This window comes from Capsicum annuum, chromosome 3 (assembly GCF_002878395.1).
Source record: "Capsicum annuum cultivar UCD-10X-F1 chromosome 3, UCD10Xv1.1, whole genome shotgun sequence".
NCBI classification, from domain to species: domain Eukaryota; kingdom Viridiplantae; phylum Streptophyta; class Magnoliopsida; order Solanales; family Solanaceae; genus Capsicum; species Capsicum annuum.
The window spans coordinates 239,967,566-239,993,656 of NC_061113.1; the positions used below are offsets into that span (position 1 = coordinate 239,967,566).

Sequence of the window (26,091 nt, forward strand, 5' to 3'; positions counted from 1 at the left end):
TCAATAGCTAAGGAGACTACAATTTTGCCCAAGTGTGTGTGAACATGGCTATTCTTGGGAAGTATTCCTCCGTTGTTTCGGAATAAATAAATTATTGGGATATTTATTAATATTTAAAAATAAATAAATTATTAATTATTTTTTTAAATTTATCCTTATAATTTGATAATTAATTAACTTTTGAAAAAGTATTATCAAGATTAACATTTTCTTTTTGGGAATAAAAATAGAAAATTATGTTAAATATATGTCTTTAATATTTTTTTCTTAATCTGTGTGTCAAAATACAACAATTCATTGAGTAAGTAGTATTTAAGTTATAGCCTAAGTTGGCCATTTTCATTTTACTCACTACTCCCTCTTTGTCATATTAATTGATTCATCTTATTAAAAATAATTATTCCATACTAATTAACAGTGAAGGGGACATAATTTCTATCAAGAGAGTTCAAACACAGAAAGCAAAAAAATAAATTAAAAATCCATTGTGAATAGATCTCAAACTCGAGCCCGTGAGGCCCTTTGCATGAAAATTTGCACCTCTTTGTCACTGAACGAAGCTTTTTACTTGTGTCAAGGGGATTCAATTTAATATATATACATAAAAAAAAAAATTCCATATACGTATACAATGTAATTTTTCGACGAAGAGGGTTCGATGAACCCCTTGAAGTCCATGTAGCTCCGTCCCTGTTGGTTGGTTACTTTATTAAATTAAACTCTTACAACTAATTCTTTTTAAAAGTATTCATACTTATTTGTTAAGTTCAAAAAGTTTTTTAAGGGGTGAATTAGTAAAATTACCTTCTTATTAATGATTTCTTAATCATCGTATAAAATGAAATACGTCCAACTAATATGATACGGAGAAAATACATAATAAATCATAAATAAGATTGTTAATTTTAATAATTTATCCTTTATTCATTCGATGGATATTAAAATTATTTATGAAAAATATGCTCACGTTAATGAAATAGCATAGGACCGACCAATTATCTGGAACTTACAAATTTGCTTTGTCTTTCAAAGAATATTAATTTTAAGGAAAAAATAGAAAATTTTTAATTATATTAATTTTATTTTGATTTAATAAGTGGACAAGTAATTTAAGATATATATTTATAGTAAGGTGACCAATTAAAATGAAATTGAAGAGTAAAAAAGTTGTTAACTTAGCTATTTCAGGGCCAACTTCAGGCATATGCGGTCGAAATTGTAAAATCATACTAAGAGTTTTTAGGCTTACTTACACTTTTTGTATGCCGCTTACTTTCTATCTTTAAGTTTAGTTTATTTTCTATCTTAAGTTTAGCTTGGTAAGGCCAAATTTTTGGGAATTATGTCTAAGTTTGGCGTGCCAAGACAAATAATTTTTCGACAATATCAATAATTTAAATTCAAAATGTAGGACCAATTTCTCCAAGCTTGTAAGTTGCAACTATGGTAATTTTAATGCTGAAAGTCCTTAACTATTATTAAAAAAGTTTTGACAAATAACCAAACCTTAAACAATATCATACCATAAAAAGTATTGTGCACATAGGCAACGACGTGAAATGACTTTCTAAAATTTGACTTGGACGGTGACAAGGGCCATGGAGTTATAATTATAGCACTACCATACTATGTACTAATATTTCCCATTTTTACAGGACAAATATTATGTATCTGCAAGAGTACTTTTGGGAAACTTCGTCAACTTCCCACATATTTTGCATTTCTTCTTGCATTAATCTTTTCAATTGATATGGCACATTATTATCGTTTTAGTTTACACCAACTCAATAAATATAAGCATCATAAACTAATAATACAATTTAATGTAAATATCGAATGTGATGAAGCATTTTTAACTTGACCACCAACACATTTTGAATGTGATGGTATCATCTGAAGAGAACGATGATGATAAGACCAATATAATTTTTATTTCTTGGGACTTGGGAGGACCAAAACAAATTTTTATATTCAAAGAACCAGCATAAATTTTACAAGAAATGAGTTCGAACTTTACTACAAACTAACCAAAAGAAAGAGGTTATTTCAACAGTTTTTTTTAGGTAGCTGATAAAATTGATGTCATGTAACCATGAGTTAACAGGTTAAAACTTGAAAATTGCATCTGACAAAAATGCAAGATAAGACTGCGTACTATAGACCCTTGTTGTGGGATCCTTCTCCGAACCCTACGCATAGTGAAAACTTTAGTGCACCGGACATATACTGATATACCATTCAAGCTGTATGAGGCAAGAACTCATCCCACATACGGTTCAGAGACAGATGCCAATTCCAAGCAGCGAGGGTGCGACTTACAGTTGGTGATATTCGCGCATGCTGCAAACAATATCACTGAGGTTGCTTGCTTGCATTTTCTGGACAGGAAGACAATCAAACAAACATGTTTGAATTCAAAATTGTGAAACAAGTCCTATACTAATGTATGAATATGTATTCAACCAGTAATTACTTAATTTGATTGATCCTGTTTGTAGAGGGATTTAACATATCCCATCTCGGACAGACTAAAGGTAGATGCGTTAAAAGTGATAAAATGAGGACTATCACCACAAATTGCAATTTAGCCATGTAAAGCTTCCTGGGGAATACATGCCTACTAAATTCAGTTCAGGGGAATGAGGAAAATGGAATGAGCTTACAGACAGAAAAACCAACGTTGACACCTCACCATATAACTACCAAAAATGAAGAGCGGAGGAAGATTGTAAGCTTCTTTCTACCTGTGGGGGTAGTCAACAACTATGCCTCCAGAAAAACCAGCTCGCATGTCAAAACCCAGTATCAACTCCCGCGGAGCAATATTTTCAGGATAGACTTGAAGTACTGCTCTTGCGCCCCTTCCCAAACATCCATACAAGGAACCAAAGGATGCCCTACAGAAATATGAGTTTGTTTAACACTATATGAATCTAAGGCAGATCAATATGCACCAACCATAAATTTAAGATATGAATTAACTCTGCACTTACTTCAACCTTAACAGCGATTCATGAGAAAATTTGTCAGCATTGCATAGCCACTGCCTGAGAAAATAAAGAACATTAGTAGCAAGTAACAGACAAGGATAGCAAGTATTATCGAGATGGCAAGAAGACCAAGTGTTGAGATGTGAGAAAAGATCGGTCCAAGCTAACGTACATAGTCAACTGAACTTTCCCTCTAGATGCCCTACACTCTTGACTTGTACATGTCAAAAGGACTACAATCAATTCAAGTCACCTCTTGCTTAAATAGGAACGACTAAAGTGCATGCAAGCTAACTCGAACAACACTTGTTATTTCGAAAAAGAAAAGAGATGCCTAACTCACGGGGATGTACAATTCAATACACACACATATATGTGTGCATGTGTGTTGAATATGATAAAAGAAGTATTTCTTCCTTTTGCCCTTTTTCTAAAAGAAATTCTCTGTACTTTATCTGGCATAAAAATCTATACTGTGGCTAAAAGACTCCTAAAAAGCATAGGATCTAACGTAAACATGCTAGCAACTAAAACATAATCTCAATTATAAGATCGGGCCTGTATAGATCTTTTTCTTCCTTTGTATCATTTTATTTCTTTAAGTCTGAAGGGATTCCAAGAGATTGTAGGCCTTTTGGGACAACTTTCTTTCACATGTTTTAGGCCTACCTCGTTCCTTTTCGTTCCTTCACCCACCATAATTTCACACCTATGGACCGTTGCATCTGGAGATAGACTCAGACAATGATCAAACCATTTCAAGCGACCTGTTTTCATTTTTTCCTCAGTGTCTGCTACTTGCACCTTCTGGGCTGTCCTTTTTAATCTTCTCATAAACATCTTTAAATTTTATCCCAATTAAGAGTGTGATAGGACAGTAACCTGATACCTACATTAAATTGGGTGCACGCATGTCCCACTTCTTTGATAGGAAAACAATTGACACCTCCAACCGTACAGTTTGGGATTCAAGTAACAAAAAGAGCAAAGTGAGACATGACCATTATTGGGCTCTTCAGGAGAGAGTTGGGAAGGGCAGCTTACACTAGAGTAGAGTGTATGGTTTGCGTACACTACCCTCCCCAGACCCCACTATGTGGGAATATACTGGGTATGTTTTGTTGTTGTTATATTCTTTGATAAATAGTAGTAACATTTTCATCAACAAGTGTTATGTGTTGATCAGAGAAAGTCTTTCCAAAGACATTTAATTTTCAGAGAAATGCTATGATAAAGCTCCAGAGCAATGCGAATATACACAAAGATATATAACCAAGGCAGGCCCCTCAAATTGAACTTACAAAACAAACTGCAGACTGAGATTTGGGTACCTACCTGACCCATGTCACTAAGCATTAGATCACCATCAACCTTGTGCTCCAATGCAATGTCTACAACATGAAAGCCACTAGCTATCAAAAATAGTTAAACAGAAAAGAAAAATGCATGATAATAAGAAAAATACAATAGTTTCAAGAGGACATCATCAGTTAGGAGCCACGAGGACGAGAATTCTGAAAGATTATACAAATATAGACCTTCAATTAGGTATCACCTTCTCAGAAAATTGCTCAACTCAGACCCATTATATATATTGCAAAGTAGTTTTCTTACGGTTAAAGAAAAAATAATTTCATGAGTAATCAACCATATATATTTATCTACTGTGTCTTTTCGACAACTTAATTAAGAAGGCAACTGATCGATCTTTTTGCGTTTACAATATAATCATATAATAAACTACTATTTTTTACACAGCTGGCCCGATCCATTACAATTCACTAAACAGTAATTATTAATTATTCGCGTAATGCTATCAAAAACTTACATTATATTCGACAACCAAAATTCACATTCATGACCAATAAGTAAATACACTATTAACAAGTTCTATTTGAATGCAGAATGATTATCTTATAGTATCTGATCAGCCTACTAAACACTTATGTCTCATAATGTTTTTTAATATAGAAAGGATGGTTTCTACTAGAGAACCACATATCTCTGTCAAAATCAAGCAAAAAGAGCAAGAATAAGTTGTTTCACTTTTGCCTCTTTCTGTGTGCTGTTGTTGAATACATGAATGAACTATGTCTCATTCTCCATTTCTATGTATTATAGAGAATTTTTCATTTTCCTTTTCTGATAATTTGACAATAAAGTTAATAAATAATAATAAATGATTTGTTAGAATAATGTTAAACTGTATCAAAGGGTCTAGAATTTTACAACTAGTAACCATTTTCCGGTATAACATTTTTTTAAATTGAGTTAAAGTACTATTGTGAATCAAATCTAAAAATGAATTATTTTGAGAAATATACGAAAATCAATTGTAACCAAGATTAAATTGTCTTTTAATTTCATAACCACAAGTTTATAGCTTATTATGATTTTCGAAACAAAATGTCTTTTTATTATGAGGCAATTAATTAACACTGCAGTTTGTCCACATTAATCCAACTTCTAAAAGTTTATCTATATATTCCATCGTGCGTAATGCATAAGTTATAGTGGCTATGTCTTGTATTCTTAACTCAAGGGAAGTTACTCGTCAAAAACTAAAAGCTCTTGAACAAACAAAAATAAATGGAAAAGGACCAAATTCGTCTTCAAATTATTTGAAATAGCTCACATTTACTCTCTTTATTTTTGTACCCTTCCCATCTATATTTTGGACTATACAACAACAAAAGACCAGTGTATTCCCACAAAGTGAGGTCTATGGGGAGGGTAAAATGTACGCAGTCCATACCACTACCTCCGAAGAAGTAGAGAGACTATTTCCGATAGACCCTCGGCTCAGGCTAGTCTAGAGGGATGCAACACGAGGAATAGTTTAAATTATGTTCGAATTATCGAAATAGCTTAATTATACCCTCCATTTACTTTTAGTATAAAAAAGATACCCTTGTTGTCAAGTTTTTGATGAATGTAGTCGAATCATTTTTTTTAAATGCAATCTTTTTTCTTTTTTGTGAGTTTAATGAAATTATTTCCTTCTAATGCTAATGTTGAATTATTTGTTTTAAAATTATAGTTTTGACTATTTTTTTTTTCAAGTTTACATGAGTATAAGTATTTAAAAAAGAAAGAATTACCTAATATTTAATAGACATTAATTATTTCAAATCATCACAAGTTAAGTTCGAGTTTAAGATTATTTGAAATTTTGTGAAACGAACTTTTGCATGCAAATGAAAAAAGATGGTTTAATTTGCACGTTGCTAAACAATGAGCCCTTGCGTTAAGTTACTACAATAAAGTATAAATAAACGATGAAGCTTACTTAATTTTTTTGTTAAATCAAATAATTAAGAGACGTACATTAAAACTGAGTTGTTTAAAAAGATTTTTACCTCTTGTCAAAGATAATACTAATGAAATACGTAGCATAATAAAAAAATATCACATAAATTTGAGACTGAATAATTACTGATTAATTGTCAGAGATAAGACTGAAATAGCGCAAATAATATATACTTTGAAGGAAAGCATGGATATTGCATATGAAGCGATCAGTGCTGGTACATATTGTACCTGGCACAACCTCATGAGCCATGCTTATTGCTTAATCACTACTATTATATTAATATATTAATTATATAAAGAAAGCTAAGTTATTCTTATTTACTCAACTTTATTTTATTTTATACTTTTAAATGTATATTAATATATTAGTTATATAAAGAAAGCTAAGTTATTCTTATTTACTCAACTTTATTTTATTTTATACTTTTAAATGTATATTTTTCTACCGTTCTTTAGTAGAATCTTGTTTTCCATTCTCGTGACAATCTTTAATTTGCTTTTTTATTTTCATATTTGACATCTCCAATTGAAAGAAACAAAAATCGTAATATAACACTATATGTGTTTGTTAGAGTTTGTGATCCGAAACTAAAAAGTTCGTGGTGCGATTCATATTTGAGATTGTTGGTGTAATATACCATAAATTACAATAATCAATACAGTTGAAAATAAAATAAACAAAAGTGAAGAAAATAAAATAATCTTCTTCTTGGCTGAGGTGCGGATATCTCTCTTTCTTTAAGGAGATTCAAGCCCACTGCGGCATAATCTACACCGATCCAACAGTATATCTCTTGACTTGTCCCCTCCAAGATATAAAAGTCCATCAATGATGTACAACTCAAATAATTCTGGATTAGTTGAAGAGTTCAAAGCTCCACCATAAGAACACCTTCCTTCAATATATATTTACTCTCTTTGTATAGTGAATATATATAGTTAAAGATTTAGAATATTTTCTGTCTCAACTCCCTCTTTCACTAATATATTTATTCTTTTTTGCATAGTGAATATAGTTGAAGACTTAGAACATTTTCTACGTCTCAACTCTCTCTTTCACTTCACATCTTTTTCTTCTACACATCAAATGAGTAACACCACTATTTATAGGTGGCGAATTCTTCTCTGTATTGAATAGGATGATTAGGGGTAGATGAATAGTTTTGATGTTACATAAGTTACAGGAACTAATGGTCATGGAGTTATAAGAACTAATGACCAAGAGAGTTACAAGAAATCATAGTCATATAAGTTACAAGAACTAATAGCCATGAGAGTTACAAGAACTAATGACAGTATGAGTTATAAGAACTAATTGTCATCTTAACCACAATTTGTACCCACTAAATTGTCATCTTAACCACAATTTGTACCCACTAAATTGTCATCTTAACCACAATTTGTACCCACTAACTCAAAAAGATAATATGGTGAGTTACAAGAATAATTACACCACTTTCTCCACTTTATGTTTACAAATGTCATGCACTTTGATTTATTTTAATAATAAAATGCACCAACATAGATTTTTTGGGGGTATGTGATGGTAGCGGAGGGTTATTTTTCTTTCTTTTTGTGGTATTGCTTATTCCTGTCCGTTTCGATAATAGTGTTGACTCCTGTCTATTCCGATAACACGTATTATATAAGTGCGATTTAGTGGGTTATTTTTGAACGGTTTTCATATACGTCATTGAGACTTTCGTCTCCTCATTGTATTCCTCTCCATTATAGTAAATTTCTTCCTCCCATGTCCATGATTTTTTCCGTCAAAAATTTTAATGTAAAATCTGTGTGTTCTTCTTATTTTCTTTAGTTTTCTGGTATTGCTTATTCCTGTCTGTTTCGATAACACTGTTAATATCAAATTAAAATAGAAGAGTTATAAATTCATATGTACACCATGATCTACTTTATTTAGATAGGAATATATTGGGTAAGAATTGTTAGAGTATTTTGCTCTGATTTTCTTACAAGATTGAATCTTTTTTTTTTTAAAGTAAAATTTAAGTAATAAGATAATTACACTTACTTTTACTAAAAAAATATATATATATTTTTTCATATTTGCTTAACCTCTTACTTGAAGGAAAGATTTTATATTTGTATAAATTGAAATTTCTCTTTTAACATCACAACACAATAACATTTACAGTCACAATTAAAGGAGATTTTTCTCTTTATAGTTTTAAGATTTCTTTTATATTAATTTTATGTATAAATCAATAATTAAATTATATAATAATATTATATTTTTTAATATTTTATATTATGTCTCTGCTTTGATTTAAATTTTAAGCTTTCACGTGATATTATCTATCTCAATTTTGAATCTAACAAAAATGACTTGTTGATAAAGATAAAAGTAAAAAGTAAGCAATTTTCAAAGGAAAAATTATATAAGTCAACACCTTAACTTTTCTATATTACTTTAAATACCATTTTATTAAATATATTACAAAAATTCCTTCTAAGACACAACACACACTTTTGCTGATACATTCTAACCTACACCTCAACACAATACCCAACTTCGATTTCATAGCCTAAAATCACGGCATTACTTGCGAAGATTATGCCAAAATCCTATCTTGAGGCTACAACCGTTATCCTCTATTATCATTATTCCATGAACTTATTTTTTTAAAATTAATTGAAGGTTAGGTGTTTCTAGTTAATGATTTTGTTTATTAGTTTAGAAATTGAACAAATCCTTTATTAATTTTATGTTCTCTAAATATTATATCATTATTAATAGATTTAGGACCATCTTTTAGTTTGGGTCTTACTCAATTTCAATCAGATTCTAATAAAATTGATATATCTAAATTTGTACTTGGTGACTTCGATTATAAAGATGTTGATTTTCGTGAAAATATATCTAAGTATCGGAACGATCCGACAATCATGAAGAATTTACAGCTTGTTGCTAGTGCTAAAGGGAAGAAGCTTACTATTGCTATTTCAGAAGAAAAAAGAAAGAAAGTTGTGAAAAGAGATCCATTGGCAAAGGTATGTTATTTATGTATTTGATTGAAAAATTTCTCCAAAATAAGTTTTTGTTATTAACAAATATTAGTGTTGTCAATTAGTCTGATGCATAACGATGAAGATCATGTTTGTGCATGCGTTATGATACATCACAAGTTTTCTTATTATGATACATAAGTAAGAAATTTATCATGATGTCTGGTACATATGTTATCGTTATGTATCATTACACAATATGAAACAAATGTTAAAGCTAATTTTTAATATGATACATTATTTATTTACATAAGGTAAGTGAATGGGTTATGATACATCACAGTTTAGCACTAAGTTAGAATTTTACCAGAATGTCTGATACGTCCTGATTCATAAGTATGAATTTAATCAGGATGTCTGATACATATATTATAGTTATGTATCATAATTCAATATGTATCAAATCTTAAAGTTAATTATTAATCTGATACATTAATTATGTAAATAAGGTCAGTGACTACATTAGGATACATCACTGTTTTTTAATGCTGGGAGTGAAATACGTGATCAAAACTATTTCATAATATTCACTGAGGTTTGGAATTTCATGCAACCGTAACTTTGCGACCAATGTTGAGTACTTTGTGGATAAAAAAGTGCTCAATATGTTTAAGGAGACATGCTTTGGTGTGTTTGTTAATATGCCTAAATCAAATTTTCAAGGTTAAATAACCAAATGTTTGTTGATGCTTGAGTGTAAACAAGATAACCTAAATGAATTCCATGTTCATGTTAAGGGAACAGTACTAAAATTTTCTATATATGAATTTTCTCTCATTAGTGGTCTGAATTGCACCTCAAACATTGAGGACTTTCAATATCCGACTTCAGAAGGATCTGTGTTAATAACAAAGTATTTCTCAGAGGCAAGAAATGAAATTTTCAAAAAAAAAAATTGTTGAATGGTATAAGATGAGAAATTTTGACAGTGAGTAGGATGCATTGTGGATGACCATATTATTTTTCATTCATACATTTTTGTTATCTGAAACTGATGATGATGTTGTTAGTTTTATAGAATTCAATATGGTAGAGGATGATCGATATGAACAATATCTGTGGGGTTCGTTGAGACAGGACTTTTTCATTGAAAAGTAGCTTTATCGTTTAGGAGAAATGCCACACGTTCTCAACGTCTGGATCTATGAATGTTATTCTGAAGTAGATAAAGACATTGCTTGCCGTATTGATAATCGTATTTCGAGGATATATAACTGATTTGTTATTGAAACAAAGCTTAAATTTGAGAAGTTCATGAATGAAATGTTTAGCAAGGTAATTTCTAGTTATTTTCAATCTCTTTTTGTAATTTATGTTGCACACATTGAATTTTCTTTTATATATTATGAATCATGTAACTCATTCATACTGTAATATATTTGTTGATCAAATAACTTCATATCAATTACTGCAACAAAATAATTGTTTCACTGTTGAATGATACATTACAGTAATCATATGATAAATTCTGGTACATAACTGTACAGTTTATGTATTATCACTATATGTTATGTAATATATTGATACATTATTGTCCTAACATTCATTTAACTTAATTTGTTGTGTTTTTCAATCTTAATTACAGTATGTGTATACCAACATAAGTCCTACAGTTGATGAGCTAAAATATCTTCAATTGTCAAATCATGTTGGAATGGATTTGAAAGATTCTGTCAATTCAACTTTGTCGTCCGCATCTTGTAGACAGGAGGCAAAAGTTGATTAGAAAGCTAAAATCAAAGTTGGTTCATTACCTTTGGATGATTTTGATGATTTTACTACCCTACCACTGCTCGAACTGTTAACTAAGTCAAAGGCTAGATCTGATACATCTTTGGCACCGCATTCAAAAAGAAGAAAGACAGACGATAAGCGCAAAGAATCAGTGACAGGTCATGAAAAGATAAAAGCTCACACCTCTATTAAAGAAGTCAATGAATTACCTTCTGGCACATCAAACTCGAATGTTGACCAAGCTCCACATGAACCATTTTTAATGGACTTCGACAAACAAACACCACTAGCAGAACAAACACCACCAACTGTCGAAAGTATGTGTGCGTCCACACGGAAAATTAATGTGTCTAGAGGAACTAATCACGAGAAAGTTTTGCTGAAAGTTGATTTGAATGAAATTGAATCATTAGTCAAGACATATGTAAGTGTAACATGAATTTTTATTTTTAGAATTGGCTCTCTTGACAATCTAATTTTCTCAATTAAACTTATGCAGGTTGATAAAAGATTTGATGACATTGAAACATTAATGAAAAACATCATGAAGAAATAAAAAACCAACATGAAGAGATGATGTTAGCTGTGAAGGAGTATCATAATGCTCCACAAAAAGTAAATTTTAATATAATCTCATCAAATTTTATTAAATTTTATATATATTTATATTTTTAAAAATTATATGTTTTTTAGGTTGTTATTGATATCGACAGTTCACATAGAGATGTGGAAAAGAACAAGAAAGATGGTAATGATTTGAGAACTTCGAATGAACAACCAAATGATATTTCAGAAAAGGTAAATTAGTAGAAATGTTAAAAATCTGTATCGTATGTTATTTTTATAATGTAATGATTTTTTTGTGATTCAGAATGATGATGAAAATGCTGGATCTACTGGAGATCACAAGCTGGATGAAAAATCATCAACTGAGTCTTTTCTGAAATTAAATTTTGATGATTCGGCTATTCCAAGAGAGACAATTGAAGTTCAAAATATACAGGAGGTACTGATAAAAAACCATTAGATCGAGTGTATATTATTAATGTGGAAAATTATTATGTTTATTAGATTTTGCAATACATGTAGTACACCTGATAAATTCAATGCACATAAATTTGCTATATTTGTCAATTATTTCTCAACAATGTTATTAATTCAGCCTATATAAGTCTTACATGTTCTTTATCGTCCAACTAATTTTCAAATATTTTTTTAGGTTCATCTAACCTATTTCATAATTCAGGAGAGTGAAACTGAGGTTAAGAACATTGCATTTCAGCAATCTATTGATAACACAATAGCTAAGATTTCCTCACCAGTTAGTGCAATAAAGTCTGATGAGCTTTTGCAGAAAGAAAATGTCCTTGACCTCATTTTACCAACAGATAATATTGAAGTTCGAAATGAACCGTAAGTATATATAACACAAGGTTGTGGATTATATGTAATTTAGGAATATCCTTTTCTAAAAGAGGATATGCATGATATCATTAATGTTATTATAATGTTATAACAGTTGGTAGCTGTATCTGACAATTTAAATTTTTCAGGTATCCAGCATTGAGATATCGTCGAATGCATTTCAGGAATTGATGGATAATATCATGGTTGGCATGTCCACACCAGTCGTTGCAATGGCACTAAATTCAGATGATCTTTCAGAGAAAGTCAATCTTCCTGATCCGTTCTTACAAACAGACAATGTGAAAGTTTCAAATGATCCGCAGATACAGATAACACACGAGGTGTGGAATATATATGTTATTAATTAGAAATATCTTTGTGTACAAGAAGGTTATGCATGTTATAAAAAATACCTAGCACATTTTAATTAACAAATGTAATGTTTTATGAAATGTATCAGACCCATATTATATATTATGATACATAACTGTTTCTTCAAAATGTATGAGTTATTTTTTATAAATTATGCCACATAGATATAATTTTAATTTATATATAATAATTTTACTTTTTCAGGAGTCTACCAATGAGATTTCAACTGATGCGTTTCAAAAATCGATGTATAACATTATAGCTGAAATTTTCACATCAGTTGTTGCCATGAAAATGAAGTCTGTTAGTCCCAAAGAAATCAACGACAGTGAATGTCACATTCATGATAGTCGATTTCCATCAGTTCTTCCAGAAACGGATATAGGTAAACAAGATGTCAATAAAACACGTGCACCAAGAAACAGAAAACGAACTAAAATATTCATGTCACCATTTACAACTGAATTTAGTTCAAGGTGTAAAGACAAAGAATCTGCAGTAGTTGATTTTCCTCGATAGCATCCGTTTCATGGTTATTTTACTTCCCACGATATGCTGACTGGACTAATCGAACAGTACTGTGAATGAATTGTCGAAAGATTATTAAAGTTTCATAAAAAGAAGTAAATTATTTTTACTTTTTTCATTATTATTTTATAATTTTAATATCTTAAAGATTTATATCATTTCATTATAATCATGCAGGAATTTGAAGGACAACCACTACAAAGTTAATAAATCATGACTTGATTTTAGTCCGTTGAAATTTTGTTTTTGCACAACCAGTTTCAAAGAATTGATTTTACACAATGTCTCAGCCCAACATTTGCTGGAATGATGAGGTATTACAAAAAATATTACTTACATCTATATTAAACATCTTCTGATACATATATATACTTTATTATATATTCTGATACATAACATATACATAAAGAAGCAAGCAATCATTCTCAAATTTTATTTGCCAAATGAATTTCATTCTCAAACTAATTTATTTTCTTATTTTAAGCAGTATGTAGATGTTATATTCTACTACCTTGAGAATAAATCAAAGCAACAAAAGGATCAAGAATACCGATACACCACTGTTAATTGCTTGTTCAAAACATACATCAATGCAATATACAAACGTTACTTTGAGGATGCCGCGAATGATTCCCTCTCAACTCAAGATGATTATAAAAGGTCATGTCTTGTTGCAAGCAATGAAGAATCACTGATAAATATCATCAAAGGGTTCAATGTACCAGTTGTTTTGCCTTGGCACATGATTGATGATGTATACGTTCATGTAAATTGCGATAAAAATTTTCATTGGGTGATCGCTGTGATATTTTAAAGAAAAGATGTATCCGGGTGTATGACTCAATGTTGTCATCGCATCATAGTGAGACATCACATGAGATCCACAAGTTGTTTGTGATGCTGTCAACATACATTAATGACAGTGGATTTCTAAAAAATACTCAAAGAACTATATGGTCGAGTCTCGAAAAGCATACACAAATAAGATGAGTCAAGGGTTCGGTGCTTTGAACCTAAACTCATTTGATGTTGAATGCGTTGAAGATATTGTACAACAACTCAGTGAAAGTTTGTAAGTATATCGTCACAGTTTTATATATCTAGAAATAATTCATCTCATTTTTTATTGTTGAAAATTTTCTAAATATACATAATTTAAGCTGACACATTATGTCCATGTGCATATGTACTGATACAACATAAATTCACTCATTATTAAGCAACTAACTAAATGATTCGTCATGCTTAGGGACTGTAGAGTTTTTGTGGCAGCTTATGATGAATTTCTTAGCGATCAGATGCAGATTCCTTCATCAAATGTTGATGTCAAATATCTTCGAAAGAGATATGCAACACTCTTAAGAAATTATGGAGTTAAAAAGGCTAAAAATATTTATACTAGTGACCATGACGATCCACCACGACCACGTTCATTTTATGTTCCTCTGACTGATGAGTATAATATTGTAACCACGGAATAGATGGTAGGTTGTTCCATAGCTACGTTCTTAACATTGTTTTTGTTGCTATCTTAGTGGCCTCTATTAATGTAATTTCAGACACTAATTTTAATAGTGATGTTTCTATTGCAGAAAATTTTCATAAATTTTTTGAATCAATTAAGATTTAGTCTATGATATGTTAACATCAATATTATTTTTATTTTGTTCGATACATGAAGATCGATGAATTATATATATAAAAATTCTTGATAAGGTCTGCAATAAGTTAGTTACTATTACAAAATGTGTCTTATACAATTTTTTTATAAAGTGCATGCAATGTATCATGTTATTTCAAAGTGTCTTAGTTCAAATTTGACACATTTTTAAAGATACTTAATAGGTATAACAATTATTTAAAAAAAAAAAATAGAAAATCAGCTTTGATACATCACATATTCATGTTTCATATATTCTGCTGTTACAATACAAATCTCAATAAGTAAATTATTATAAAATTATGTATCAGAAACAATATTTAAGAATTAATTTTTGAAATGTATCATATTAAAGGCTATGTTGTATCATAGATCCTAAACTTGAATCAATTATTTGTGTAAAATTTTTATTTTATAGTGTATTTACATACAAGTGTTTGTTTCATAAAAATATAATTATAAAGAAAAAAATACAAATAAAATGAAAAGCCTTTCATAATAGATTTGCTTTCTAATTTGAAGAACAATCTAAAAAGTTCTTATAATGTAGTAGATAACTTAAGAAACAATATTAAATAATAAATGCAAATTAAAAAAAATAAGTCAAAAATACGTCAATAAAAATAAATAATAATTTAAATTAAACATTGTTTCAATATTATTCAACAATAGATAAATCAAAACCAAACTAACAATGAACAACTTAACATATTTCAACAAATCATTCAATGTATTAGAAAACTTAAACATCAATCCTCCTTGAGAAAGAAATTGCACGTACGCTTATTGTGACCTTCTCGACCATATTTTCCACAACAGTTCGTACTGGAGGATAGTTTTTCACTTGCTTTCTTACGCCTATTCTTTTTCGGCCTACTAGGTGGTCTTTTGTATTTTGGTGGTATGACTTCTTCTTTTTCGACACATTGGGGTAGATGTCAATCCTTCTTATCGGGCATAGGTACTACTGGAACTTCATATGTCTTTACTAATGTCGCAGGCTTATAATAATTAGAGCACCACGGACAAAATTTCGTAATATATTTACTTTTTAACACTGCAATCGCGTGCGGACATGGAATTTCATCAATCTGAAATCTATCGCAGTTGCATTTGTTAGCATCCAAGTCTGCAACGTATATTCTCCCAGATTCATAAACTGAATAATGATACTCTGATGCAGGCTTTACCTAACAAACAAATAGTAATAAAAAAATATATAACGTATAAATAAAATTTATTCAACAAATAAAACTTAAAATGAGTTATTAGTTACGTATAGCGTCATTCTGGATGCTTTAACTCCATTAAGTGTTAGGATTTCGTCAAATCTTCTCCCTAAAGTTGTTTCTGTATAAGAAGCAATTTCTCTGTTTTTATAGTTCCATGCTTCAAATAATTTTCTGACTTCTTTCAAAAAATCTTGAATCGACAAGTTATGCACATCCACTAAACAACCTTTTATACATTCTGCAATGTTAGATGTCATCATCCGGCCTCTATTTAAAGGAGCATGAACCCTTGATCACTTCTCATATCCTACATCATATAGATAATCCTTAACACGGTGATCAATTTTATCAACCTTGGTCATAATGTATTCAAAATTTCCTCTTTGTATGCTTTGGCCATCGAATAAAAGAGGTCGCTAAGTCTCTCTTTACTCCTTCTGAAATTGGTACAAATATTCTTTTAAAGATGCCAAATGCATGCTAAGTGCGGAACATTTAGATACACAATGCTGACACTTTTAATTATTGTTTCATTGCTATCTGATACAACACACATGTTCTCACTCTCCCCAAAAGCATTCTTAAACTGCTCAAAAAATCATGTCTATGTGAAATCGTTCTCCAAATCAACAACACCATAAGCAATTGGTAATATGCAACCTAAAAAAAATTATAAAGAATGAATTTTAAAAGAATGATGTTATAAAAATTGGTACGGAACCTATAAAGAATACGCTATATTTATCAAAATAGTCAGTGATGTATCATTAACTATACAGTTATGTATCATAATATATCGTTATCCGAATCAACAACACCATAAGCAATTGATAATAATATGCAACCTAAAAAAATTATAAAGCATAAAATTTAACAAAATGATGTAATAAAAAATTGTATGCAACCCATACAGAATACGATATATTAATCAAAATAGTCAGTAATGTATCATAACATATACAGTTATGTATCATAATATATCATATATGTTCTGTAACGTATCATAATATCGCATAAAGATTAATTCAAATGATTAGTAATACCTGTACCATCAAGAATGCTAGCAGAAAGAAAAGTTCCTTGGTACGGTCCACTTAAATGAGCACCGTCCACCACAACAACTGGTCTGCAATGCTTGAAACCATGCATCATTGGCTGTAAAGTGATAAACAAATATTTGAATTCATTAGCTACCGCTTTATGCATCCTGATGTGTGATCTCGGATATACGGAGTGTAGCATGTAGATGTATCTTGGCATTTGTCTATATCCGTCAGCAAATTCACCCCTAAGCATTTCTATAGCACGCTCCTTGGCAAGCCATGCTGTCATGTAATTAACGTCAACATCATACACAACTTTCATTTCTTCAATAATGTCTGCTGGAGTGTGTTTCCTCTTATAGTTTATTAACTTTGGCTTTGTAAAGTTACTAACAAAGGTAACTGTAGCCTGCAACTACTTTAACACCCTATCACTCATTGAACATGTATGTTCATCATTGAATTTTCGAATTTGAAAAAGATCCGAATCCATAAAGTAAGATGCTTTCATATACCAACCGCAATTATCATTACGACATTCCAACCAATAGTTGCATATATTAATAAATAATCATAAGTTTTTATAAAAGAAAAATAACTATTACGACAAAAAAAAGTAATGTATCGGGTACTAAGCAATGGTAAACAGTTGATATTCTTAAAACAACATTTAAACAAATCTACAACAAAATCCACTGCAAGTTCTTATATGACATTCTTTATGAAGAAAACGATCAAAAAATATTTTATAATGTATCATACGGAGAATCTAAACACCAAACACACACTCAAAAACAACATAGATTATAATACTTTTTTTATCAAATCTTGATGCTCGGAAATTAAAACTCTGATCTAACGCATACTTTTCCATTACAGCTTTAAGAGTTTTCTTATCCTTATACAACTGCTTGAACTTAACATCAGTGTTTTGACAATCGGTGATGAATTTAATTGTTTCAATTTCTAGTACATACAAAACGTACTGATTATTCGACTCAACAACGGCAGGTGCAGATGCATCTGATTCTATTCCTTCGACACACATAATCGCACCAGTTTCAACATCAAATTCTCGATCTTCTATCGTTTTATCCCTTGTTGTAATGCATAGCGGATACATTACAAAATCTGCAAAATATTTTTTTAACTCAACGTAAACCTTAACACCGTTATCGTTTCTAATAACCATTGGAGTCGTCTTTCCGTCAACAATATAACGAACATCTATATTTTTCTTCGCTTAATCTATGTCAAGTTCTGACACAATAACTGAAATCAACCTAAAATATGAAACACTTTCGCTGACTACAATTCCATCACTTTTGTAATTATCATAAATTATTTTGTTTTACCATATACCAGAATGTCTCAACAAAATTGAAATATTCATGATGTTAATTTGTATGAAAGATTTGATAAAAAATTATTTTTTGAAGCAATGAGCTGAAACAAAAATGAAATCGGAGTTCAAAATTCAAAAAAAAAAAAATTATGTTACATGATTTAAATATTACAAAACGGCAACTCCTATATTTTAGAAATTTGATTAAACAATCTTCTACTTAATTAACACTTCTTAAAGATTTTACCGCATTAAATAAGATACTAACGTATCTTAACAAAATGTATCATACATAATTGAGTAATTTATCAGAAATGGAATTTTCAGTAATGTTTACACAATCATTATCTCAGTTTCTTGTTCATATTATAGTTTAGTGCTTTCATCCTTTTGTTTTGAAATACTAGAAATAAAAAGGATGAAGTATGAATGAAATAACAGGGATGAGAAAAAAAAAAATTAAAAATTAATCTTTTTTTGTGGCTTTACTGTAATTCATTTTTTTGTATATGCGAAAAAATGTCGGGGCATTTATTATAGACTTTATAAAAATAAGACTGAAAAAAAAGGTCACCAAGATAATAAATCCAAATTAGTGTTTGAATTAAAGAATGAAAAAATAATGTTACACGGAAAGGATGAAATATACCTCTGAACTTTACGAGAATAGTCAAATATACTCCCTAAATGGATTATATTTAAATAAAAATTAAAAAAAAAAAAAAGAAAAAAAAAAGTTGTAAAATCATTTTTTCACTTCCATATTACCTCTAAATTGCAATGTAGTAGAAGCATAAACCTTTCCATTCGTATATCCACTTTTATCCGTTTCCTATTTGTCACATCACCAAGATTCCTATTTCCTACATATACCTAAAGAGTATTTCAATCCAGATGCGAATATAGACCTGAGATACACTACTTATTCACGAATATTTTCCTTGGGCAGGATCGGATCACCATTGACAATTTTGATTGTTCCTGTTTTTTTTTTCGTTCAGAGAAGCAATTAAACAGAGGAAATGGACCACCAGAACAAGGCAGCAAGTCCACAGAAGGGCTTTATACTTGTAAAATATTCAAGAATCAAGAATGGGTGCTCTAGATCAATTATACAACTTGGCCGTCCATTGTCACCCACAAATAGATGTGCTCATTTGAGAAATGGCAAAACAAGGAAAGAACCCCAAGCATAAGGGAAGCTGATTATACTTAGGAGAAATACCCACTTCTCAAACTCTGCAGTAGCCTTAGGTACCCAAACTCTTCTGGTCTGATGTGCCTGGTATTATTTCAAATGGAAATGTGAGATTAGAGTCGGAAGGAACCACCATGAGATCATAAAATATGCATATAGATGAGACTACAGATATTTCAAGCTACCTTCAGATGCAGTTAAACAACACAACAACATACCCAATGTAGTCTCACAAAGTTAGGTTTGGGGAAGGTAGTGTGTACGCTTTAAAAATGTATTAGATTACCAAATATCGTTTTTTAAAAGCAAAGTGGGAAAGAGTGAAAAAATTATAAGGCTATGCAAAATAACGTGCTGATTCAAAATTAAAGACTCAACTCCAATTGATTCAGTGTTTTGAGTTTCTTTGGAGATTTCAGCCAATAACCACAACATAGCCATGATATCGAATCTTGGTAGGAGGGATTTGCACCCTAAACCTTGCACTTATCAAGTAACTCTAGACACCATTATGTAATAAGGCTTGGTGGTTCAGTCAATTATGCAAGATAAACCAAATTTTTGCAATAGCTATATGTGTCCTGCGGTTATGAAGAGAATGTGCTCTAACAGAGATGCAACGGCTGAGGGCCACTGAGTCTTGGGCTCTCCCTCTCTACCTTATAGAAAGAGTTTAAGTTTTGTGCATTGTCCGGGTACAAAATATTCTACCCTATAGGTAAACTTGACCTGCCATTGCAAGTTACCCAATTTTTTACACAAAAATTGAAAAAAAAAAAAAATTGGGTAACCTGCAATAGCAGGTAAAGTTTACCTAATGGTTGTAAACTGACAGTGCACAAAACTTAAATTCTTACAGAAATGTAACTTTGTGGCTGTGAAAATCTTTTGCAGCAAAATTTGATAATTCAGAACTGGTTCAAATAGTTTAGATCCTTGTTCACTTACAACAAGAACGTTAACTAAAGTGGTGTTTAATGCGGCAAGACAGAAATAAAAAGAATAAATGGCTTACAAGTTGGATGGAAATATTAAAGTAAATGGTAAGATATTCCTACCCATGCCGGATAAGGAAATCAATAATGACAAGATTGCAGTTTGCTTTGAAGAATGATGTTTTTCGGATGATATTTGCTACTTGTGTGACTGGGACCAATTGAAAGCTTTCTACCTCCCCATCTGTCACAAAACACAAAGAGCAGAGATCGATTAAAATTCAATTGAACATCTGAAAATAGAAAGAAGCCATTCACCTAGAACAATGCTTGTTCCATGTGAAGATCGAAATCAGAAATACAGCATTTTTAATAGCTTAGCTGGGAAACTTAAATGCATCTAATGCTTTGGCTTAGTGCTCGGATACATACTGAAAATTTAGTAGGCTTACCCTCATTATGAGGAATGAAGCCATCAGGAAGCTTAAGATCATAACAAAAGAGGACATCTCTCTTCATCCTATACCCTTCTATGTCAGTGTAGGACACAGCTCCAACTGGTATAGCTCTGATCATGACAAGAAAATTCATAAGTTGCATGAACAAGCATAACATTAAAAAAGACATTTATACCATATATAACATCAAGCAGACAGTAGAGCCCTGGGTTGATGGTTATTATTTCAAAATGGAAAATTATTCTTACTTAAGAGAAATAGATCTTGGTATCCCTGCCTCCTCTTCACATTCCTTAATAAGATTTTCTCCACAAGAAATATCATGTGGCTGCAGCCAAAACCGCATAAATGAACATAAAATCAACCAAGAAATAATCATGTTTACATAAAATGGACTACTATACCACAGTATGTTTCGCACCAAAGAATTTCTCCACAATAAATAGTTGATTAGGATTGTTTCTAGGTTTCTTTAATAAGGAATGAACAAAATACTGTTTTTTGATAAAAGGTAACTTTGAAAATACTGTTTATGAAGTAGCAAAAGAATTTTCAACCGAAGCATGTTTAGATCCAAGGGACTAACTAAATCCAGGATACCAGTAAGGCTAGAGGGACATACATAAAGGTAATCTGTGAGAAACCAATAACCGCAAGGTGTTACATACCAATCCCCCAGCGGCTAATTGATCCAGCATTCCAGGATAGGTAGATTTTTGTTCGCTTCTCTTTCCTATCCATAGAAATTTCTGTTCATCTTTTTCAAGATAGCCATTCATCTGAACTCCATAAGCCTGCTATCAACAACGAGTCATGAAAATTAAAATAGAAAGCATGAGTGAGAAAGTCAAAAGAAGTATCGCATGCCCAACCGGTTAGCAGATGGCCTCTAGAAAGAAATGTTTGGATGGACGCTGGAAAAAAATGTTAGGGCTTATAATATTTGGGTCTCAACTATCTCTCCCTCTCATAAACAGACATCAAATGATGGAAAAATGTGTTAGAAATGTAAAAAACAATCTAGACATCAGCTCAGGAAGTTCAAAGGATTTCAAGGATTGAAAATTCAACGTGAAAGTTGATTAATGACCTTATCTCGATGTTCCAGACAAAATAAAAATGATAACTGCCAGAAACCTCCATCACTTACCACCATGAAGATCTGATAGAGAGATAGCCAAAAGTTACATGATTAGAATTGTTAACAGGTTGCGGACCTCATTAGAAAAGAAAAAGGGCCTTCTAAAGCTATCAAAGTAACAATAAGTAGTAGGTATGAATATCCATCATAAGCTGAGAAAATAAGCCTATAATGACATTCATATAAGTGATCGTATCAAAACAAAGACTAAAATCAATTTAGAAAAATTTAACGGTTTATAGGCACATTATTAAGAGATGATGCAATTTGTTTAAGTGGAAAAACTGAATACCGCACCTTTATCCCAAAGTATGGTGCAGCAGCCCGTTCAAGTGAGAAAAATATTGGTTCCCCGAAAGCTGAAGAAACTGGATATAACTGCCCGTGATCAACGTAGCAAAGATGTTATCATGAAGGAACCAAGCTTTACTCTTAGGACTTCTAGGAAAAAGATTTGAGAAGTTGTAAATGAAGGAAATTTATAGACAAAAGGTATGAATGCTTTGACATACCTCATTTCTTATGCCGGGGATTAGTTCGCCCAAAGACATAATGACATTGGCTACAGCTTTAGTTCGATCATTGGGTGTACTCAGGTTTGGATGTAAAGTGCAATGACATCCAAGATGACTACCAAAGGTATTATCTTGTGGGAAAATGAATACATTGTCAAATGGCTTCAGAAAATCAGCAAACCTAAATAACCAAATGTATTAACCTTCTCATCAAACAAAAAATAAAATTGTAATATCACTAAGAATAGCTATCTGATTTTAATCGCCACACAAAAAGGGCAAGGCAGACTGGTGCACTAAAGCTCCCGCTATGCGTGGTCCGGGGAAAGGGACAGACCACAAGGATCTACTGACCCATCTGTACCTTGCATTTCTGCAAGAGGCCGTTTCCACGGCTTGAACATGTGACCAGGATGAAAGCAACTTTACCAGTTACTCCAAGGCTCCCCTTCAAATAATATACCAAATTCCATTTTGAATGGGCAACATTATCTAATAAACTCTAACTTGACATAGTCTCCCTCCGCGCACTTTTACTTTGCTGTTTGGACTTTGCATGTATTTAAGAAACAATAATTGATATGAGAATTTTACTATAATTCTTATATTAATTAATATTTAGTATTAGGTCTTGAAAAATGATTTAAAATAAATAATTAATATTAAGAATAAAACATAAAGAAAATAGTTGTCTTTTTTTGATATATCAGAAGTGACAAGTAAAAGTGAAAAATCTATTAAGGAATTGTGGATAAGTAAACGTAAATGGAGGGAATAAAAGAGAAAATAAAGGTGCATTATAAATCAACAAGAACAACATACCAATGTAGTCCCACAAAGTGGGATCTGGAGAGGTAGAGTGTACACAGTCCTTCCTCCTACCTCAAAGGTGTTAAGAGTTTTTGCCTTGATTTTCTTACCAAATTTAAGTATTGATTTTCTACTGAAGAAAAATAAAAGTAGTACCATAATTACTTTATTTTTCCTAAAAGGATAATATAAAACTCTTTCATATTTGGCTAATCTCTTTCTAAAAGAAAAGATTTTGGACCTGGATAAATAGAAAACCCCTCTTCTCGTACCGTAACACAATAGCATCCACAATGTAGTCATTTAAGAATTTTGCTTAGGGGGAGATTTCCCTCTAATAGTTTTTATGCTTTCTTTTATATTAGATTTTCATACATAGGTCAATTGGCCAAATCATATAATAATTATGTTTTTAGTATATTTTCTTTGTCATCTAATTTATAGTCTCATGTTTTGCCAACTATTAGCATCCACATGACGTCCTTAGGTAGAGAATTGTTTCTAATAGACCCACGGCTCAAGAAAAAACAATCTAGAAAAGCAAAATACTACTACAATCAAAGTACAAGTAGCAACACATGGTAACCAAAATCAAAGAAGAAGAAACTACACAAGCAATACTACGAATACTAGTATGGACAAATACTAAGACAATACATTACTACCATCCGCATGCTAATCTACTACCCCTTATGAATAAAAACATTAAGAAAAAAAAATGAAATTACCCATGGTGAATGTAGCCGATTATTTGGTCCTCAATGACGAAAGGCATGAACTCACATTGCTTCTCCTGTTAAAACTTCTTACTATTACTACTTCCCATAAAAAGCACAAGGCTTATTTTTAAGTAGAGTGAAAAAAGAGGCTGTGGAGATACCAAATCGCGATTACAGAGCTTGATTTTATCGAAAAAAGCCGAGAGGGCTGAAGGGTCATTATGAGGAGATTCAGGTACTAGAAAAACGTCGTCCCAGGTGAACCTATTGCCGGCTGAAATGGCAAATGTATGCAATTGCCGCCGCCGGGAAGGGTAAAATAAAGATTTAAGACTGGCAATGGAAGGAGCAATTGGGGTATAATAAGAAGAAGAAATGAAGTGAGGGAGACTCTGCGAAAAGGAGCGATACAAGTAATTGCAACTCATTTTGCAATAATTCACCCAAAGCCGCTAGACCCTATCTTATAATCCGTAGTAGTCCGGAAGTTAAATATGACCTTCATAGGAGATAAATGAGCCAGGCCCAGGCAAGTTTCCAATTAAAAAATGGATAAGTGGGTCCCATAAATTAGTCTCAACTTCTTTCAGTTGTCGAATAACTATGTCTAGTTGTTCAATAACTTGCAAAGTTGTTTTACAATTGGAACAAGTTGTTCGAATCGAAAAACTTGAAAAAAAAAAACTCAAAAAAATTGTCCCTCCCACCTAATTTAAAAAACTTGAAGGACTCCTATTTAATTAGACAACTTATTTATCCTTTTTAATTCAAAGTCCCATAATAGCCTGTGTTTCGGATTGGCTTTGTTAAAAACAAAATTGAGGAAAAATACTTTTTTAAAAAGAAAAAAGAGCTTTTGATAAATTTGCAAAACTGTTTTTAAAAAGAAGTTTCTAGAAAAAAAATAGAAATTTTTTTTTTCCCAAATAATGCTGAAACAGAAAATTATTTTTTTCATGACAAAAATATTTCTATCAATTACACATATATATATCCTTCATTAATTAATCAACATATCTTATAAGTTTGAATTTAAAATTTTATACTTCATATTTACATCATAATTTCTTAATTCATTCTATGATTTATATATTATTATTTTATTTTTTACTCATCTTTTTTAAATAAAATTAAAAATATCATTGATGAGATGATTGAAGAATACATAACTCTTTACTTTTTATTAGTAATAATAATAAATGACAGACGAATCACGTTGTAAGATCAAATGATATTTTGACAACACTTATAATTTTTTCTTAAAGACTTAATTTTAAATAAATAATTCATAGAAAGTGACACATTTGTTGCCATGTGGTGAATTTTTTCTTAAGTAATGATTTAATTTATAGAATAATTTTTAAAATTATTTTTGTTTGATGTTTTAAGTACTATTAAAATTATTTAAGTAATATTTCATTATTTAATATTTTTAATTTGTCCAGGTATATAAATATTGATAAAAAAAATTCATAGTAATTGCCTTTTAATTAAATAAAAATAAATTTTTAATTAAAAATATTAAAATAGATATTTAAAATAATTTTTTTCTATAAAATGATTTCAGTAGTAAAAATCTATTGATTCATGTCTTTTTTAATCGTTTGTCTCTCAAAATCACTTTTTAAAAAAGATATCCAAACACAATCTATTTATCAAAACATT

General features: G+C 30.9%; 2 protein-coding genes across 3 annotated transcripts; both read right to left on the reverse strand.

Moving 5' to 3' along the window:
- Positions 1-1,909: 1,909 nt before the first annotated feature.
- On the reverse strand, positions 1,910-6,552 carry LOC124896856 (probable 18S rRNA (guanine-N(7))-methyltransferase). Its single transcript, XM_047408713.1, has 6 exons — positions 6,531-6,552; positions 4,326-4,381; positions 3,795-3,879; positions 2,994-3,153; positions 2,745-2,897; positions 1,910-2,378 (listed from the first exon to the last, which is right to left on the reverse strand). The coding sequence occupies exons 1-6, from the start codon at positions 6,550-6,552 to the stop codon at positions 2,261-2,263; spliced, it is 594 nt and encodes a 197-aa protein (XP_047264669.1). The 3' UTR covers positions 1,910-2,260.
- A 13,136-nt stretch (positions 6,553-19,688) lies between these two features.
- On the reverse strand, positions 19,689-24,925 carry LOC107862787 (nudix hydrolase 20, chloroplastic). 2 transcript variants are annotated; one of them, XM_016708444.2, is made up of 10 exons: positions 24,588-24,923; positions 24,436-24,500; positions 22,895-23,078; positions 22,680-22,760; positions 22,332-22,403; positions 21,910-22,035; positions 21,490-21,569; positions 21,236-21,351; positions 20,907-21,027; positions 19,689-19,932 (listed from the first exon to the last, which is right to left on the reverse strand). In XM_016708444.2, the coding sequence occupies exons 1-10, from the start codon at positions 24,852-24,854 to the stop codon at positions 19,863-19,865; spliced, it is 1,182 nt and encodes a 393-aa protein (XP_016563930.1). In that variant the 5' UTR covers positions 24,855-24,923; the 3' UTR covers positions 19,689-19,862. The 2 variants fall into 2 exon arrangements, with proteins under 2 accessions (XP_016563930.1, XP_016563931.1); XM_016708445.2 differs by lacking the exon at positions 22,332-22,403 and having other exon boundaries at positions 24,588-24,925.
- Between the last annotated feature and the right edge of the window lie 1,166 nt (positions 24,926-26,091).

What these genes read in the sequence shown, in the direction of transcription:
- LOC107862787 (XM_016708444.2), bottom strand. Translation starts at nt 24,854, where the DNA reads ATGAGTTGCAATTACTTGTATCGCTCCTTTTCGCAGAGTCTCCCTCAC. An exon ending in ATCGGCTACATTCACCATGG is followed by an intron (nt 23,079 to 24,435) that starts GTAATTTCATTT and finishes TTGGTTATTTAG; the next exon opens with GTTTGCTGATTTTCTGAAGC. An exon ending in TCCCCGGCATAAGAAATGAG is followed by an intron (nt 22,761 to 22,894) that starts GTATGTCAAAGC and finishes GATCACGGGCAG; the next exon opens with TTATATCCAGTTTCTTCAGC.
- LOC124896856 (XM_047408713.1), bottom strand. Translation starts at nt 6,552, where the DNA reads ATGGCTCATGAGGTTGTGCCAG. An exon ending in GAATCGCTGTTAAGGTTGAA is followed by an intron (nt 2,898 to 2,993) that starts GTAAGTGCAGAG and finishes ATATTTCTGTAG; the next exon opens with GGCATCCTTTGGTTCCTTGT. An exon ending in GTTGTTGACTACCCCCACAG is followed by an intron (nt 2,379 to 2,744) that starts GTAGAAAGAAGC and finishes CTTCCTGTCCAG; the next exon opens with AAAATGCAAGCAAGCAACCT.